Source organism: Schistocerca gregaria, unplaced genomic scaffold (assembly GCF_023897955.1).
Source record: "Schistocerca gregaria isolate iqSchGreg1 unplaced genomic scaffold, iqSchGreg1.2 ptg000673l, whole genome shotgun sequence".
NCBI lineage: Eukaryota > Metazoa > Arthropoda > Insecta > Orthoptera > Acrididae > Schistocerca > Schistocerca gregaria.
In genome coordinates, this window is record NW_026062056.1 from 169,898 (window position 1) to 187,012 (window position 17,115).

Sequence of the window (17,115 nt, forward strand, 5' to 3'; positions counted from 1 at the left end):
ACAGCGTCAAGCTGCTCATCCACGAATTTGACAGGCACAAAGGTGCGCTTTTTTTGAACTGCTCCCATGCGTTATAGGGCTCTCTTTTCCACTCCCTTATAAATCCGTCACCGCGCTTTCTATGTCTGCTGTGCACAGATGCTTGCTCGAAAAGTGCGGCATCCTAAAGTAGCCCTTTTTTTTTCGCTGACCGGTTCTGGCCACTTTGCACACCGTGTGTGTACACATATATAACGGCATCTCTTATGAATTACGCGGTTGGATTGGCCAATCTCCGACTGCTACACTAGGTCCCGTGCGAAGTGTGGCGTTTCACCCCACCCAGCTGTTGTTCGTTTCAGGAGGTGATGACGACAAAATCAAAGTGTGGAACTACAAGGAAAAGAGGTGCATATTTTCCTTTAGTGAGCACATGGACTACATTCGAACTGTGGAGTTTCACTATGAATATCCTTGGATATTGTCTGCGTCAGACGATCAAACCATTCGCATATGGAACTGGCAATCGCGGCAGTTTGTGACTGTTCTACTGGGGCACTCTCATTATGTCATGTGTGCGAAGTTTCACCCAACGGAGGACCTCGTTATTTCGGCATCTTTGGACAACACAATTAGAATATGGGACATTTCAGGTACTCACACGGTTTAGTGTTTTTTTTTTCGGCGCCATCGCATGTCGCGGAGCCGCCTCTCCCTCGAACGTCGAATAACATTTTCGTTTGCACTCGACCTGCTGCGACTCGTTTGCGGATTCGAATCCCGGTGCTCAGCACTTCGAAAGAAGCACATCGTGCCGGCAGAGAGTTCTTCTTTTCAGTTTCAGGCGAACTTGATCGGTGACTCCGTGATTACACCGAAGTTCATTTTGACCGTCAATGACGGGGTCAATTGGGCCTGTTTTCACCCTACGTTGCCGTTGGCCGTTTCCGCATCGGATGACCGACAGATCAAACTTTGGAGATACAACGAGGTAAGAGCTTGGGAAATCGACACGTTTAGAGGTCATTACAACAACGTTTCTTGCTGCGCCTTTCATCCGAGTAGGGACGTTTTGATATCTTGCGCCGAGGACAAGACTCTGCGCATTTGGGACATTATCAAGCGGACGCTCATCTATATACACCGCCGTGAGAACGATCGCTTTTGGATGGTGGCCGCGCATCCCAATAGGGGTTTGATTGCGGCTGGTCACGATTCTGGCTTTATCATTTTTAAGTTGGAGAAGGAAAGACCTTGTTTTTGCGTCTTCAACAATACGGTCTTCTACATCAGAGGCGATGCGCTTCAGTCTTTTGAGTTGCAGTCTGGATTGAAGAAAGACATCTTGTCCTTCAAGGGGCGTGCCACACCGCCGCGGAAGCTCGAATACAATCAGGAGGAAGCAGCATTTTTGGTCACATACGAAGGCGTCGAGGACTGTCACGAGGTGTACATCATAAAGGACATATATCAAGGAAATGTCAAGGTGAGCAAAAGTGCTGGGTCCCAGGCTTGCTGGGCGAACGACAGCTGTTTTGCCGTGTTGGACTCGAGGCGGCCGAACACGCTCGCGTTGAAAACGATTGAGGACAAGGTATTTGCGACCATTTCTTCTCTTGACCTGGAATGCCCAATTGAGGCGATTTTTCCTGCTGCACAAGACCACTTGTTCCTGAGGTGTGGCAATCGAATTTACCTGCTCGACATCAGGGCGCAGAAGGTGGTTGCCGAGGCGCAAATGCCCGAGAAAATCAAGTTTTCGTCGAGACACGTCAGTGAGGAGTCAGGTGGGGACATGGTCGCATTCATGGGCGAGAAGTCAGTGTTGCTGTGCACGATGAGCCTGAAGGTGCTCTGCGCTATAGAAGGGAAGGCCAGGGTCAAGAGCGGCGTCTGGACCGACAAGGGGGTTTTTTTTTTCACGGTAACGAACCACATCATGTATTTGCTTCCCAACGGCGATTCCGGTATCGTGCGCACTTTGAATCAGTCGATATATCTTATAGCTGTCGTTGGAAACAAGATTTATTGTTTCGATCGGAGCGTGCAGAACAGGACGATCACCGTCGACGACTCCGAAATTTTGTTCAAGGACGCGCTTCGAAAGCAGAGCTTCAAGGAGGCGTTTTATATCGCCAAGTCGGGCATACCGGGCCAGTCCATCGTGACCTACCTGCAGCAGAAGAAGTATCCAGAGTTGGCCCTGTGCTTCGCGCAGGATCCCAGAGAGAGATTCACCCTGTCCTTGACATGCGGGGACATGGACAAGGCATACGAGTCTGCATGCGAAGTTGATCAGATAGATTTCTGGCAGCAGTTGGCGCTGGCCTCGTCCAAGAGAGGACGCTACGAGATGGCGGAGCAGATATACAAGAGGATCAACGACTACGAGAATTTGTTTCTTTTGTACATGGCAATGGGGCAGTCGGAGAAGTTGCGGGCATTGTCGGGGGCGTTGAAGAGACAGGGAGATGTCGCGGCGATGTTGCATTTGAGTTTTGTAACTGGAGACATAGCGTCTAGAGTCGAGATATTGGAGCAGGCCGGCATATGTACGTCAAACCTGATTGTTTATTGCGGAAGTCTAAGAGGCTGAGATTTTCCCCAGCATTCACCGTCTCGAAATTGGAATGTTGGGTTTCACTCAGCCGAGAAACATTTTTAAAATTTAAAATTTTATTTTTTGCTGACTTTTGCGCAATCTTGGCCAGTTTCTTTGGCCTATCTGACAGCAAGTGTGTATGGGCTGAGTGAGAAGGCAGATGAGGTAAGAAGGAAGGTCGAGCGAGACGTGGGTGCCGAGTCGCCCTCGAGTTTGGACGTCGCGGGACTTTTCCCCGACTCCAAGCTCTTGATTCCTCCCTCACCAATCAAGTCCGTCCAAATCGCGAGCTGGCCCGTGCTGACGCCGGACCCCACTCTGTTTGACGAGTTGTTGAAGAGCGGGGACAGGAAGAAGTCCAAGACATCGGCGATGCTGCCGGCCGATGATCAACTCGAGTTTGAGGGTGCGTTCGAAGACGACGGACTGTGGGAAGAGAACGCAAGAGACGAACAAATTGGATCGTCTCAGGGCGACAAAGAGGAAGACGATTGGCAATTTGACAAGCAAGAATTGCCCGTTTTGTCTGATTCGACAGGGCCTGTTCTAGCACTAGACGCCGTCGAGCTACCGGAAGAGGGTCTAACCTATGAAGAGACATGGGAGCTTTCTGAGAGCGCAGTTCCCGTAGATCACGTCGCAGCCGGGGCGTTCAAAGTCGCTATGGACCTGTTAAACAAGCAACTTGGCGTGGTTCACTTTGAGCCGCTGAAATTGCAGTTCATTTACATTGCGCTGAGTTCACATGCATTTTTACGTCTTTTGCCTTCTACGCCTGTTATGGCCATTCCTTTAGTTCGAGAGATTCCTGGACAGCCCTACAGGGGATACGTGTCTTGCATCGAGATTACCGGACTGATCGACTTGCTCCAGCTCGCCTACAGCGCTTTTTCTCTCGGCAAGTTTCAAGATGCCCTCGATCGCTTCCGAACGATTTTGCAGCGCATTCCCCTGCTATACGTCAATTCAGCTGGGGAATTCGAAGAAGTTCAAGAATTGATCTCGATCTGCGTCCAGTACTTGCTTTGCCTGTCAATTGAGCTAAATCGCAGGGAGCTTTCCGCCTCGGACGGTCCTCCCTCCCGCATTTCCGAACTCACGTACCATTTTGCGAATTGCAGCTTGAATTCTCAGCATCAGCACCTTGTCTATCGCCTCGCGATGAACGTCAATGTCAAACTTAAAAACTACGCTCGTGCCGAATTCTTCGCCCAGAAGCTGCTCTACACCAATCCGAAGTCTGATGTCGTCCAGCTGGCTCAAAAGGTCATCAGCTTCTGCAAGCAAAATGGCTCTCAAGATTTGAACCCGATGGATCACGACGAAAAGAACCCCTCTGTCTTGTGCGCCAAATCCTTCAAGCCCATATATAAGGGGACGCCCTACGCCGACTGTCCCTATTGCCACGCCCATTATTCGTCTGCATTTGCCGGGCAGCTCTGTTCGATTTGCGAACTGTCAGAAGTTGGCTATCTGGGAGCGACGGGCTTGGTTCTGTCTCGGATGTCGTTCAAAAGAGAACAAATCTGATGCGCCTCAATAAGCCTTTCGGCGCTTCGGTGACGTCTGCGCTGTCCGAAGGATGCCCTGCCCAGATCCCGCGCATAACCGGCTTTCGAGTACGAAAGAGAGATTGTGTTTTCTCACATTTACGAAAGCAGGTTTTTGCATGTTTGGTTCGACAGGTTTGACAGGTTTGTTTTTATTTGAAGATTTGGAAAGATGCTTCTATGGCATAATGGTCACTCAGGTGGGTGAACGGCGTGTTTAGGGAGGAGTCGACGAAGAACGGGATGATTTTGCAGTTAACGGGCTTGATGTGCCGGTTGTCGTCTGAGGGTGGCGTTTGAGAGTTTTGGGTGTGTTGAAAAGTGGGGGAAGTTAGACAGGAGAGAGGCGAGAGCCAGAAGATGTAGTCGATTCGTTGCTGGGACACTTGTTTTTGAGTTAACGCGTTTTGTGTGCCCTGCTGATTACTGGCGAGGATGATATTTGGGAAGGTGATTAGATATTGATTAGCGTTAAACAGATAGAGCAAGTCGAAAAATTCGTTGTTGTGGTTTTGTGCGGATTGTGTGGTGTCGTAACGGCTATTTTCAAGCATTTTGAGTGCACTGAGCAGCGCTGAGTATTGACGGGCGTGGTATGAGTCTGGCGGCGCGTTTGCGTCGACGTTGAAGTCGCCCGATATGATGGCTGGGTAGCTGTTGCCTTGTATTTTAGAGCGGATAAATTGGACGCACTTGCTGATTTGCCGCTGCATGACTTTGCACTGATGAGAGCTGGGTGCTTCGCATATGGCCTGTAAATGTGTGTTGAAGACGTGTACACATAGAGAATCGATTTGTACGAGTGCGTACAGGATTCCCTTATTGGCGAGTTTGTCCCAAGACGCGCCGTGGTTGAATGGGAGGAAGTCGTCTTTTAGGATGGGAAATTTGCTCAAGATAAGGAGGCCGCCGTCGACGAGGTAGTGTTGGCGTGGGCTGCAGAGGTGCCATTGGAATCCCAATTCTATGGATTTTTTGATGAATCGTTTGCGCCGAGACGAGAATGAGCCGAAAAACTCTTGAAAGGTGACCAGGTCGTATGGCTCTATTTCTTGAATGATGTGATTTAGTCTTTCGGTTTTCCAGTCGTTACCGTTGGTGTTGACGATAGGTGGCCTAATGAAGATATTGTAGTTCAACAGGCGGAACTCGCGTTCCAGTTCAATTTCTGATGGGGGGCTTGGTTAGTATTGATGGAGGTGTGTGAGTTACGGCTGCGTTGAGGTTCATCGAGGGAGCAGCGCACCTGGTGGGTGTAGCGTGTAATGGTTAGGGAAGGGAGTGAGGTTTGAGGGTGTGCGTTGTTCATCGTCGATGAGAGCGGTTTTGGAGGACGGGGAGCGCGTTGGTGCGGTGCAGTGACAGGACATATGACTGTTGTTAAGAGTGGTACAATTTTTTTTTTTTTTTTTTTTTGGTGTGGACACGAAATGGGTGGGGTGTGTATTATTCGCTCTGTTGTTCGGTGGGTGACATAGATGAGCGAGCGTTCTTCGAGGGGTGGGAATCGAGCTAGCGAGTCGGAAGGGGCGTCGGAGGATGGGACTCGTCGGGGAGCGGTGGAGAGGTCGTTGGGGTGGTTGATGGAGGGGGATGGGGTTTACGTGCCGCCACACAAGAGAAAGGACTTGCACGCGTCAGACGGGCAGGTGCATGCTGTGGAGGTGGACCGAGACGAGGGGAGGCAGAGGGCGAATTGGGAATTGCTGAGAAGAAGGATTAATGGTTTGGTGAACAAGGTGAGTGTGTACAACATTCGGAGCGTGGTGATTGACTTGTTTAAGGTGAACATTATTCGGGGTCGCGGTTTGTTGTGCCGCAGTTTGATGAGGAGTCAGGCGGCGTCTCCTTTGTATACCCCGGTGTATGCGGCGTTGGTGGCGGCGGTGAACACGAAGGTGCCGGAGATAGGCGAGTTGCTGTTGATGAGGTTGATAGAGCAGTTTAGAAAGTCGTACAGGAGGAAGGACAGGGCGGGCTTGTTGAGTTCTAGTCGGTTTATAGCACATTTGGCGAACCAGTATGTGTGTGGGCTGTTTGTGCCGTTGCAGATAGTGTTGGTGTTATTGGAGAGGCCGACGACTGAGAGCGTGGAGATTGCGGTGCCGTTTGTGCAGATGGTGGCGCAGAGATTGGGAGAGGCGTCTCCTAAGTCTTTGTCGGATGTTTTTGACCGTTTTCGCGCGATTTTGAATGAGGGAATGATAGACAAGCACGTGGAGTACCTGATTGAGAACGCGTTTGCCGCGAGGAAGCGGGGGTTCGAGGATTTCCGGCGGTGCCCGAGGAGCTCTGTTTGGTCGACGAGGACGATCAAGTGACTCACGAGGGTTTGTCGATCGACGAGGACGAGGTGAAGGTGGACGTCAAGGAGTGGCTGAACTTTTTCCGATTCGATCCCAAGTACACCGAGAACGAGCAGAAGTACGAGGCCTTCAAGCGGGAGGTACTCGGAGACGACAAGAGCGACTCGGAAGATGAGAGCTCAGAAGAAGAGGAAGAAAAACAAAAGGTCGTTATAGAAGATGCCACAAACACAGATGTGGTCAACTTGAAACGCGCAGTCTATTTGACTATCATGAGTTCCAGAGACCACGAGGAGGTCGCTCATAAGCTCTTGAAGATGAAGGTGGAGCCCGGACAAGAGCACACCGTCTGCAACATGTTCATCCAGTGCTGCGCAGAAGAACGCACCTATTTGAAGTTCTACAGTTTGATTGCTCAGAAGGTTTTGCGTGCTGGAACGTCGTTTTCAAGCTATGTTTGAACAGCTGTTTGAAGAAACCTACAAATCGATTCATCGACTTGCCAACGAGCGACAACGGCTTTTGAACATCAGTCATTTTTTTGCCCACTGCTGTTTACGGGACGCCCTTCCATGGACCGTTCTTCGTCACATCAAGCTCAGTGAGGAGGACACAACCTCTCCTTCGAGGATATTTATCAAAATCGTCTTCAACGACCTCGCGGAATACCTTGGTATCAAGAACCTGAACTGCCGCCTTCAAGATCCAAAACTCCGCCCCTACTTCAACGGACTATTTCCCACGGACCCGCCGAAAAACGTGAAGTTCGCCATCAACTTCTGGACCGCCATCAATCTCGGCAGCGTAACCGAAGAGCTCAGACTCGTGTATGCGGAGATCGTCAAAAAAATAACCGAGAGAAGGGCCGCGGAAGCCGCATCCCGTCCAGTCAACTACGAAAGCGACTCGGAGTCGTCGTCCTATTCGTCGTCCTCGTGCTCGTCGTCCAGCTACTCGAGTTCCTATTCTTCTTCTCCCAGTCGCTAAAAAAAAAAAAAAAAATCGCCCAGCGAGCATGTCATACATAGTCACACAAACTTACAGCCGTCTATGGAATGTACGTCCTCTTGTTCGACATTGTCAGCCTGCTTTTCTCCGACTTCTCACGTGCTCCTCTCCGAAGTTCCGTCCTCTTCGCCTCATCGCAGTCGTGTACGCTCTTTTCCTCTCGAATGTTCCGCGTCCGCACTCGTTCTCACCTCTCCTCCACCAGAGCTTCTCGCCGGTCAACCAGGGCGGCAACGCGTCACCCGAGCCGAGAAATCTGAGCCGATACGACCGCCCCGTCGTTCTAAAAGTGTCAAAAAATTTGTACGAGCCTATCGCGCCCAGTTCGGTTCTCCCTTCTCCCTTCCCCGACCAGGATACCCCGGACACCATCAAGATACGCCGCACGGCTCGCATCCACCGCAGCAACCCCACTCGTTTCTCTACCAAGCTGAGCCCGCCTCCCTCTGGCGCGCCCTGATCTTTGCTATCCGTGGCCTCATTCTGAGCATCTGGTCCAGCCTTCGTCGCGCCCTCTTCTGAAACGCGCGCGCAGCGCCCTGTGCTGGGCCCTGCCGCGAGTGGAAGCCGCTCTTCCGCGATATAGGAAGCGAGGTACGCGTGCTCATCAAACATTCCCTAGAAATTTTTATAAAAAAAAAAAAAACAGCGTCCCATTCTACGCCGTGAATGTGCCTCATTGAGGCGCCCTTGTTGAATGAATGAATTCAGAGTGTCGCAACCGGGTGCGCGCTCCGTGACTCCTTCTTACACAATGGAAAAGAACTCGTGGAACGCATGTCGCTGTGTGCCGGACCTAGAATACGGCGTCCACAGCACCATTCGCGTCATCTCCTCCAACGAACACCTTGCGCTGGTTCCGATCAAAAGCACGACGCCCTCTACCGCGAAAAAGCTACTGGTGTTCAATAGGCTACGTCAGACGTTTTCTCTGGAAGGTACCCGTTTTTTTTTTCTTCTCGGCGCGCGGTCTCTGACTCTGATCCCCTCTGCGCCAAGATCTCTCACCGTCCTCGGTTCTGAAATACGAAAAGCTGGAAAAGGTGTCGCCGGACTTGGTCGTTTATGGATTGATTGGTCTGGTCACCCTGCAAAATGACCTCCACCTCATCCTCATCCAGGAGCGAGTGCTCGTCGCTACGATGGGCAGGCACATCGTGTACAAGCTGGTGGCCCCCCGTCATCGTCAGAGTTCCGCACAGTCCTCTCGATGAGGCCGTCTTCAAAGACACAGAAAAGGTACGTAGGAATCGCCCCCCGAAAAAAAAAACTTTTGACAAGTTCTGACATGTTTCGAATGGTTCTTCGTTTTTTCGCGCAGCAAAAACAATACCGGAGGTTATTGAAGCTATTGAGGAGTCACCTGAAGGCCCTGGATTTCTATTTCAGCTACACGTTTGACATTTTGACCTGCTTCATGAACAAGAGGCTCGCCGAGTGCCATCGCTGCAAACCGTTTTGGAGTCAGGTACCTCTCTCTTCTCTTCTTCTTTTTTTTTTTTATGTATACACTGACCGTGTTGACCATTTTTTTTGTGCGAGAAAGTGCGAGGATCGTTTTTTTTTGCAACCGAGTGATAGTCACCCCGTTTATCGAGAGGGGGTTTCACGAGTGGATCATTCCAATGATTCGCGGCATGTTCCAGGCGTTCTCCTTGGTGCTGCAGGGTCGAAGGGTTGACCTGTTTTTGATTTCGCGTCGAAATCGTTTTCGCGACGGAACGAGGTACAACACGAGAGGCGTGAACGAGGACGGTGATACCGCCAACTTTGTAGAGACGGAACAGATTTTGCTGGTCGAGAATCACTGGCTCGCGTTCACGCAGGTTCGCGGGTCCGTTCCCGTTTTGTGGGAGCAGGTTGGCAAGAAGTTCTATCCGGTACCTAAAATCGAGCCAAACATCGAAAAGAACGTACGACTTTTTTCGAAGCACTTGTCCGAACAGACGAGATACTACGGGCCTCATTACATTGTCAATCTCTTGAGTCAGCGAGGGATTGAGCGGGATCTCTGTGATATCTACAGGCGTGTCGCGGAGAGCTACAAAGGGCGGCTTCACTATTTAGCCTTTGACTTCAACGAGAACTACAAAAGGGATCCCAGCAGCGTGGGTCAAATCGTTCAGAATTTGTCACCTCACTTTGAACGAAATGGGTTTTTTTCACCAAGACGGCGGACTGGCGCGGTGTTAGCGTCCAACACGGTGTCATTCGCACGAACTGTCTAGACTGTCTCGACCGCACGAACCTCATTCAGAGCCACATTGGGAGAAAGGTCGTGGGCGACATGCTGAAGTGTCTTCAAATCGAACTCAACTACGCGGAAACAGAGTTCCTAGAAAAAGTCCTGCAAGAGGCCTGGGCGAACAACGGAGACTCAGTCTCACTTCAGTACGCCGGTACCGAGGCACTCAAGGGCGATCTAACGAGAACTGGAAAGAGAAACACCAGCGGCCTGATGAAGGACGGCATCAACTCTATCTCAAGATATTACATAGGCAGATTCAAAGACACGTCCAGACAAACAGCCATAGATATCCTCAACGGCACTTATACTGAACTCAACTTAGACGACTGAATTTTTCTTTTTTTTTAGAAGAGCCGTTAGGTTTTTTGTTTACGGGCTGGTCGGGCGTTTGTGTTTGTTTTTTGGCAGGTTTGGCACGACGTACGCACTGTCGTTTTGATTGGCACGGGACATGCGCGCGTCTGTGTGGTCCGACGGAGCTACCTCGTTGCACTCTCTACCTACATTTGTAGAGGCAGGGGAGGAGTCGCAAGTCGACTGGTCCGCTGGCTCGCCGCTCCTGCTTGACGGCGCGGATCCATATGAACACGTTGTTGCTCACGTGGTCGACGTTGTCGACGCGCCACCCTAGATTCGCGAGTTTCGAGACGAAGTCCGAGACGGACTCGAATCTCGACTTGACTTCGACAATTCTCAGTTTCCCCCGCGGTTTCGCGACGCGATGAGCTTCCGAGATGTAGTCGCTCAGGTTCTTTCCCATCAGCGACAGCGAGAACACCACAACGTCGACGGTTTGGTCGTTCAGAGGTACGTGCATCATGTCACAGGGTGTCACGTATTCGTTGCTTGCTATGTGGTCGAACGAGTACACGCGCTTGTTCTTGAGAGTTCGCGCCAACAACGCGTCGCCGCAGCCGAAGTCGGCGATGGTTGTACGGTTTGGCAATTTTTCTAACTCAGAAATGACTTTGAGAAGAGGGTTTTCCGGCCATTTTTCGACTTGTGTGCGGTACAACTCATGATACTTTGCGAATACAGAAGGGTCCGAGCTGAAGAGGCGGTTAGTCTCAGAGCTGTGGCAAGTGTACAGCTGTTCGTTGAGGTGTCGAAAGAAGCCGGCGTGAAGTCGGAGAAGGAGGCGTTTTTGCGTCTCGGGCATGTTTGGAGTTGGTTCGGGTGGGAGCGAGGGTACAATTATTTTTTTCTCGCGAGTGGTGTTTTGTTGGGGTATGGCGCGCGTGCTCGAGTGGGTTGGCGTCGTTAGTTTTTGCGCGTTTGTTGGGGTACGCAGCCGCATTATTTGTGCAGGGTATTGTTTTGGGGTTGTTTTCAGTGCGGTTATTGGTTAGTTGGCGACTAGTCTCTTCTTATTTTTTTTGCATGGGGGGTGGTTTGGGGCGGTTTGGTGGGTTTGCCTCGTTGCTCGGATGCGGTTGCGATCATTGGCTGGGCGTTTGCGCGGCGCGTTTCTGCGCCGTTGTGTTTTTTTTTTATTTTTTTATTTTTTTATTTTTCGTTTTTTTTCAGATCCGCTATGTCTGTCGTTTGTCATATAGGGTTCCGGGATTTGGAGGGGTGCGAATGGGAGGGGGTTTCGTCGAGTTGGGTGTCGTTTCTTGACGGGTGGGTGGTGAGTCGGCGAGGAGGGTTGTTGCCGATGGTGAGTTAGGAGGTGTTGGTGAGAGCAAGAAGATGGCTAGTTTTGGGTTCGCGCAGGTGGAGAGAGAGCAGAAGTCTCGTTTGGTTGGGGACGTGTTTAACAGGGTGGCGGGTTCTTACGATTTGATGAACGACGTGATGTCGTTGGGCGTGCATCGTTTGTGGAAGGCGCATTTGGTCAACATGCTTGACCCGAGGGTTGGAGAGCAGATAGTGGATGTCGCGGGGGTACGGGGGACATAGCCTGCCGCATTGCGGAGAGGGTTTTGCACACGCAGGGACTGAGTCGTCCGGATGGGTTGGATGGTCGAGTTGGTGCGTGGTCTCGGGAGACTGGAGATGGGGGGTTGCGGAGGGGGAAGGTCGTGGTGTGCGACGTTAATGAGAGCATGTTGGAGATGGGCAGGTCGAAGTTGGGCGGTGGTGGGAACGAGTACGTCTGGTGCTGGGCGGATAGAGGAGAAGAGGTTGTTTGGAGAGATTGACTCTTTTTTTTTTTTTTTTTTTTTTTTAAAATTTGCACAAGGTTCGTTGATTTGGAGTGGGTGTTGGGCGATGCTGAGAATTTGCCTTTTGAGGATGATCGGTTTGACGCGTACACGATTGCGTTTGGTATTCGGAATTGCACGGACATTGGGAAGGTTTTGAGGGAGGCGCATCGCGTGCTGAAGTCCGGAGGGAGGTTTGCGTGTTTAGAGTTTAGTTCGGTGCGGACACCGGGGATTTCTGAGTTGTACGAGTTTTACTCGTTTAACGTGATACCATATTTGGGGAAGTTGATCGCGAAGGATGAGAGCGCGTATCGATATTTGGTGGAGTCGATTCGAGAGTTTCCGAGTCAGGAGAAGTTCAAGTGCATGATAGAGCATGCGAAGTTCAAGGGTGTGTCGTGCACGGAGTTGACGTTTGGGACGGTTTCGATTCACATGGGGTTCAAGTGAGGGAGGAGGAGAGGGGGCAGGTGTGGGGTGGGTTGAGAATCCGTTAGAGGAAAACACAGAAAAAGGGGATTTGAGAGAAGTGGAATTGGGGGGGGGGTGAGCGAGGTGGAGTGGGGTGGGTTGGCGTGGTGTTGGAGGGGGTGGGGATTGCGTGGATTATACATATATGACAGAAGTGATAATATAAGTTTTATATATATATATATGTATTTTTTTTTTGTTTTTGGTTTGTTCATTTTTTGCCTTACGTTTGTGGACGCTGTATGGATTCTCTCGCGTCTTCTCCGAGTGACAAGGAGCCCGACAAGTATGCGTCGTCGGACGACATTCACGTGGTGTTCAAGACGATTCATGGGAGGCAGTTTGAAGTTGTGGTGCCGAAAGATGTACTGTTGGTTGAGCGCGGTGGTGCCTAGGAGGCGTGGGGGGCGTGTGTGTGTGTTTTGTGTTTTTGTGTTTTTCGTGGTGGACATTTTTTTTTGTGTGTGCGGTGACGTGTGCGGGGGGTGTGTGTGTGTGTGGAGGGGGGTGACTGACAGGAGCGTTGCGTTGCGTTTGCGCGTGGGCAGATAATGATAAAGGATTTGAAGGCGCACATAGCGAGGGAGTCTGGGTTGGAGCCGGTGGCGCAGAGGTTTATATTTCAGGGGAGGTCGTTGGACGACGACTCGGCGAGGTTGTACTACGATTGCCACGTGAAGGACAAGAACGTGATTCACTTGGTGAAGAAGATGGCGGTGAATGGGTACAGGGCGCCGGGGGGGGGGGGAGGGGGGCGTCGACGTCGAGCCAGCAGGGAGCGCAGCAGGGGGCGCGGCAGGAGTTGTTGGGGGCGGGTAGGGAGCAGTTGGGGGAGGGTGGGGTGTACGCGCAGGTGGAGTTGTTGGTGCACACGTTGTCGTTGTCGCCGCACACGATATTGTTGACGGTGATGCAGCAGGAGGGGGGAGGGGGGGTGGCGACGGGGTCGGCGGCGAGAGCGAGTGGGGGGGGGGAGTCGGCGGGACAGCAGGGAGGGTTGGAAGTGTTGTCGGGGTCGGGGGTGGTGGGAGGGGTGCAGGTGGAGCAGGAGGGGGGTGGTGAGGCTAGGGAGGGGGGAGCGTCGGTGCAGCAGCGGCAGCAGCAGCAGCAGCAGCAGCAGCAGCAGGAGAGTGGTGGGAACGTGCAGCAGGTGATTTATAGACATGTGCAGCAGTTGCTGAGGGAGCAGTTGGGTTCGTCGAGCGCGCAGCAGCAGCAGCAGCAGCAGCAGCAGCAGGCGAGTGGGACGCGTTCCTCGACGTCGCCGATTGGATTGCAGTTGTTGAACACGTCGTTGCAGATTCCGAGGCGTTCGTTTTACGCGAAGTTGTTGATGCAGATTCGGACGGACATGCAGAACATATCGCTGAACGTGCAGTTACGCGGTTTGATTGACCGTGGGGATTGGAGCGTGCTGTGCGACTTGTTGAGGAATTTGGTACAGATTTACCGCGAGTACGCGGCGGACCAGTCGGTGGCGTTGATGGGTGGCGGGAGAGCGCGGTTGCAGCAGTCGTCGTCGTCGTCGTCGGCGGGCGGCGCGAGCCCGTCGTTGTCGGCCGGAGAGGTGCCTGGAGGGGGGTCTGGACAGGTGGACCAGTTGGACCGGAACGGTCAGAGTTTGCTGAATGTGTTGACGAGGAGCATATTGAACTTTTTCACTGGTGGCGGTCAAGGAGGCGTGAGCGCGTTGCGGGCGAGCGGAGAGGACCGTCGCGCGCAGGAGGCCGCGTCGATGTTGTCCGCGCAGGGCGGTGGGAGTCCTACTCGGTCGTCCGCGACGGATGGTGTCGAGGGAGGTGGTGATAGGCCGTCGGTTTTGGGTGGCGGCCACGGCGGGTCGAACGTCTATTTGGGTCTGTTTGACCTGGTCAACAATGTTCAAGCCGCCCCCGGTGCCGCTGGGGCCTCGTCCTCTCCGGGCGGCAGCGACAACCAGCAGGACCACCGCCACGTGTTCGTGACAGTGCCGCTATCGTCTGACCAAGGATCGTCTTCCGATCGAGGTCGTCGCCATCCTGACTCCATCCTGAACCCTTTGGCCGCACCCCATCATCACTCGCCTCCTCCTGTCTCCTCCGCGCCCTCTTCCTCTTCCTCCGCCGTTCACGAGTACTTCGTCGACGAGGTCTACAACTGGTGGCATCATTCTCTCTTCTCTACCGAGTGGCAAGAGATGCTGACTCCTCAACAAGCTCGGCTCGTCAGGACTCATCTCAAGGACGCCATTCGCAGCTTCTTGGACATCCTCTCCGTCGTCGACATCGTCGAAAAATATGAACTCTACCTCACCTCTCGACTCTATGACGACCACGACCACGACTCCTCCCGTCTCCACCCGGACCTCCAATTCCCTCCACCAACTCCTGGGTCTCCTACTACCGCGGCCGCGCTCAGCACCTCTCCCCTCATCGCCTCGTCCCTCCTCCTCCTCCTCCTCTCCCGGCGCCACCGCCTCCAGAAACAGGTTCCTCTGCGCCGCCCTCCGGCAAATCCGCTCCGTCATGTCCCTCCTTCTCGACCACGTCATCGACGCCTTCCTCACCCACTCCTCCTGGCACCTCCACTCCAGCGCCCTCCCCGTCCTCATCAGTCGCATCGTCCCTGACAGCATCTTCCCATCGCCCTCAAGAACTACCTAGTTCAACACATCGCCCTGCGCTGCAAGGCCCTTGCCGACTCTCGCTCCTCCTCCGACTCCTCTTCTCCGCACGACCCCCGCTTCAGGATCGGCGCTCGCCCCTCCTCCTCCGACCACCCCCACTCCTCCTCCGACCACCCCCCTCACGACTCTCTCGCAAGCTCTTCAAGCTCCACGAACGCCCCTCTCTCTCCTCCGAAGCGGACCAACTCATCTCGCTCGATCGCAGACGCCAGACTCTCCTCCCCCCCCAACCCCCGCTTTCCGACGCCTACCTCGGCCTCACGACTCCCTGCTACGAGTCTCTTTCTTAATACAATTTCCGATTTCTAAAAAAAAAAAAAAAACACTTTCTCCAACGCCTCCTCCAACGAACAAAAAAAAAAAAAAAACACACAATCCTTTTTTTTGACAGCCACCCCGAAGAACCCGCCTTCCAATCTCTAAAGAAAAAAAAAATACCTTTTCCAACGCCTCCTCCAACAGCCAAAAAAAAAAACACACTGTCCTTTTTCTCTCTCAACAACAGCCAAAAAAAAAAACACACTGTCCTTTTTCTCTCTCAACAACAACAAAAAAAAAACACACGCTGTCCCCTTTTTCTCTCTCAACGGCAACCACTCTCTCCGGGGAACCCCCTACCTCCGCCCCCCTAACGCGCTCTTCGATTCGAGAACGAGCGCGCATTTCGCTCGAGCCACCCCCTCCTCTTCTTTTTTTTTTTTCACCACCCCCCATATAACGCCCCCTCCTCTTCCTCTTTTTTATTCACTTCTTAAGCCCCCCTTTGGCCTGCGGAACCCCCCCTCCCCTTCGACACCGCACTCGTCAACTACAACCACTCCAAAAACGCTTTTTCAACGAGCCCCCCTCTAATGCTCCTCAGGTTGAGAACGAGTATGCATATCGCTCAAACCTCCCCCCCCCCCTTTTTTTTTTTTTTTTTATATTCACTTCTGAAATTCTCCCTTCAGCCGCTCGTGGAGCCCCTCCGAGATCCGCCGCTCGCGGCCTCTCCGACTCTTCCGACAGCTCTAGCACCCTCGAGGAAGGCAAGCACGCCCTCTCGACCACTGAGGCATCTCGCTCCCTGCTGGCGCTCAGAAACTTCGGACGCCTCACAACTGTCGACCTGGCTAAGAGCAGTCAAATGAGCGTATGTTTTTTTTTTTTTTGAAATATATTATGTGTGTAAAAGACAAAGGAAGAGAGGAAACTCAACGCTCTGACCCCCCCCCCCCTCACCAGGCCCGTTCTCTTCTGCGCGGCTCTCTCGTCCCCTATGTAACCCTCGATTCAGCGCACGAGCGGTCCCCCATCGTCCCTCTAAGGTCGGACGAGCCACATCTCTCTCACATCCAGAACGGAGAGAAAGCGTCTTTCCTTATTCAACCCCGCGTTCCAGATCGCATCCAACCCGAGGAGCCGCCTGTTCCCGGCTGATCCTGATTGCATCGTGCAGGCCAATCGGCGACGGGGCGCTCGTCGAACGCGTCTTGCAGCGATTCGGTACGTTCTTTTCCCTCGCATTCATTTCCCCCCCCCTGCGCGTCGAGCTAGACCATCTCCCCTCAGATACAGTCCACCCAGGATCCAACCGCTTCCTGAGCGATGCAAGCCTGTTCAAATTCTACGCCTTGAATCCTCAAGAGATATTTTACAGGAAATGGTACGAAAAACTATTAAGAAAAAAAAAAAACCCTCTAACCTTCTTCCCCCAAAGCACGCAGGGATTCGAACAACTCGACCGACTCCAATTCCTCGAATCCGCGGTGGACCCCATCGCCGCAGGGAGCGCAGACCTGTTAAGAGAACTGAACGACAACCATGCAGACGCGCTGAAGCGCCTGTTCGAAAATTACGGATCCATGTCCGCGTCTGACGCATTTGTGCTCTTCTGCGACCGAAAGGGCTTCAGTATCATGGGAAGACTGACAGACGGCGAGAAACGGTGGTGCGAGCTCAGACTGCCCTTGGAGGAAGAAGTCAACGACATTCGGAAATACAGAGAATGCATCGAATCTGTTTGAAAGAATTTGTGTGAAAATGCAAAACACTTTTTCTCGCGCCGTCGCCATCTCTCCTTCTTCCCTCCCCCCTTTGGAAAAAAAAAAAAAAGAGGAGGCGGAGAAACCTAACCTCTCATCTGTCTCGCGTGTG

The 17,115-nt window shown here is 52.6% G+C and overlaps 3 protein-coding genes across 3 annotated transcripts; 1 reads left to right on the forward strand and 2 right to left on the reverse strand.

Annotated features, from left to right (window-relative positions):
• The first annotated feature begins 550 nt into the window (after positions 1-550).
• Positions 551-5,279, forward strand: LOC126318597 (uncharacterized). Its single transcript, XM_049993412.1, has 3 exons — positions 551-632; positions 771-2,531; positions 2,691-5,279. Exons 1-3 carry the CDS (start codon positions 551-553, stop codon positions 4,109-4,111), a joined length of 3,264 nt encoding a protein of 1,087 aa, XP_049849369.1. The 3' UTR covers positions 4,112-5,279.
• On the reverse strand, positions 972-5,501 carry LOC126318624 (sphingomyelinase DDB_G0288017-like). Its single transcript, XM_049993445.1, has 2 exons — positions 5,378-5,501; positions 972-5,299 (listed from the first exon to the last, which is right to left on the reverse strand). Exons 1-2 carry the CDS (start codon positions 5,499-5,501, stop codon positions 4,284-4,286), a joined length of 1,140 nt encoding a protein of 379 aa, XP_049849402.1. The 3' UTR covers positions 972-4,283.
• A 4,688-nt stretch (positions 5,502-10,189) lies between these two features.
• Positions 10,190-10,852, reverse strand: LOC126318598 (ribosomal RNA-processing protein 8-like). The gene has a single exon (XM_049993413.1). It carries the CDS (start codon positions 10,850-10,852, stop codon positions 10,190-10,192), a length of 663 nt encoding a protein of 220 aa, XP_049849370.1.
• Positions 10,853-17,115: the final 6,263 nt, after the last annotated feature.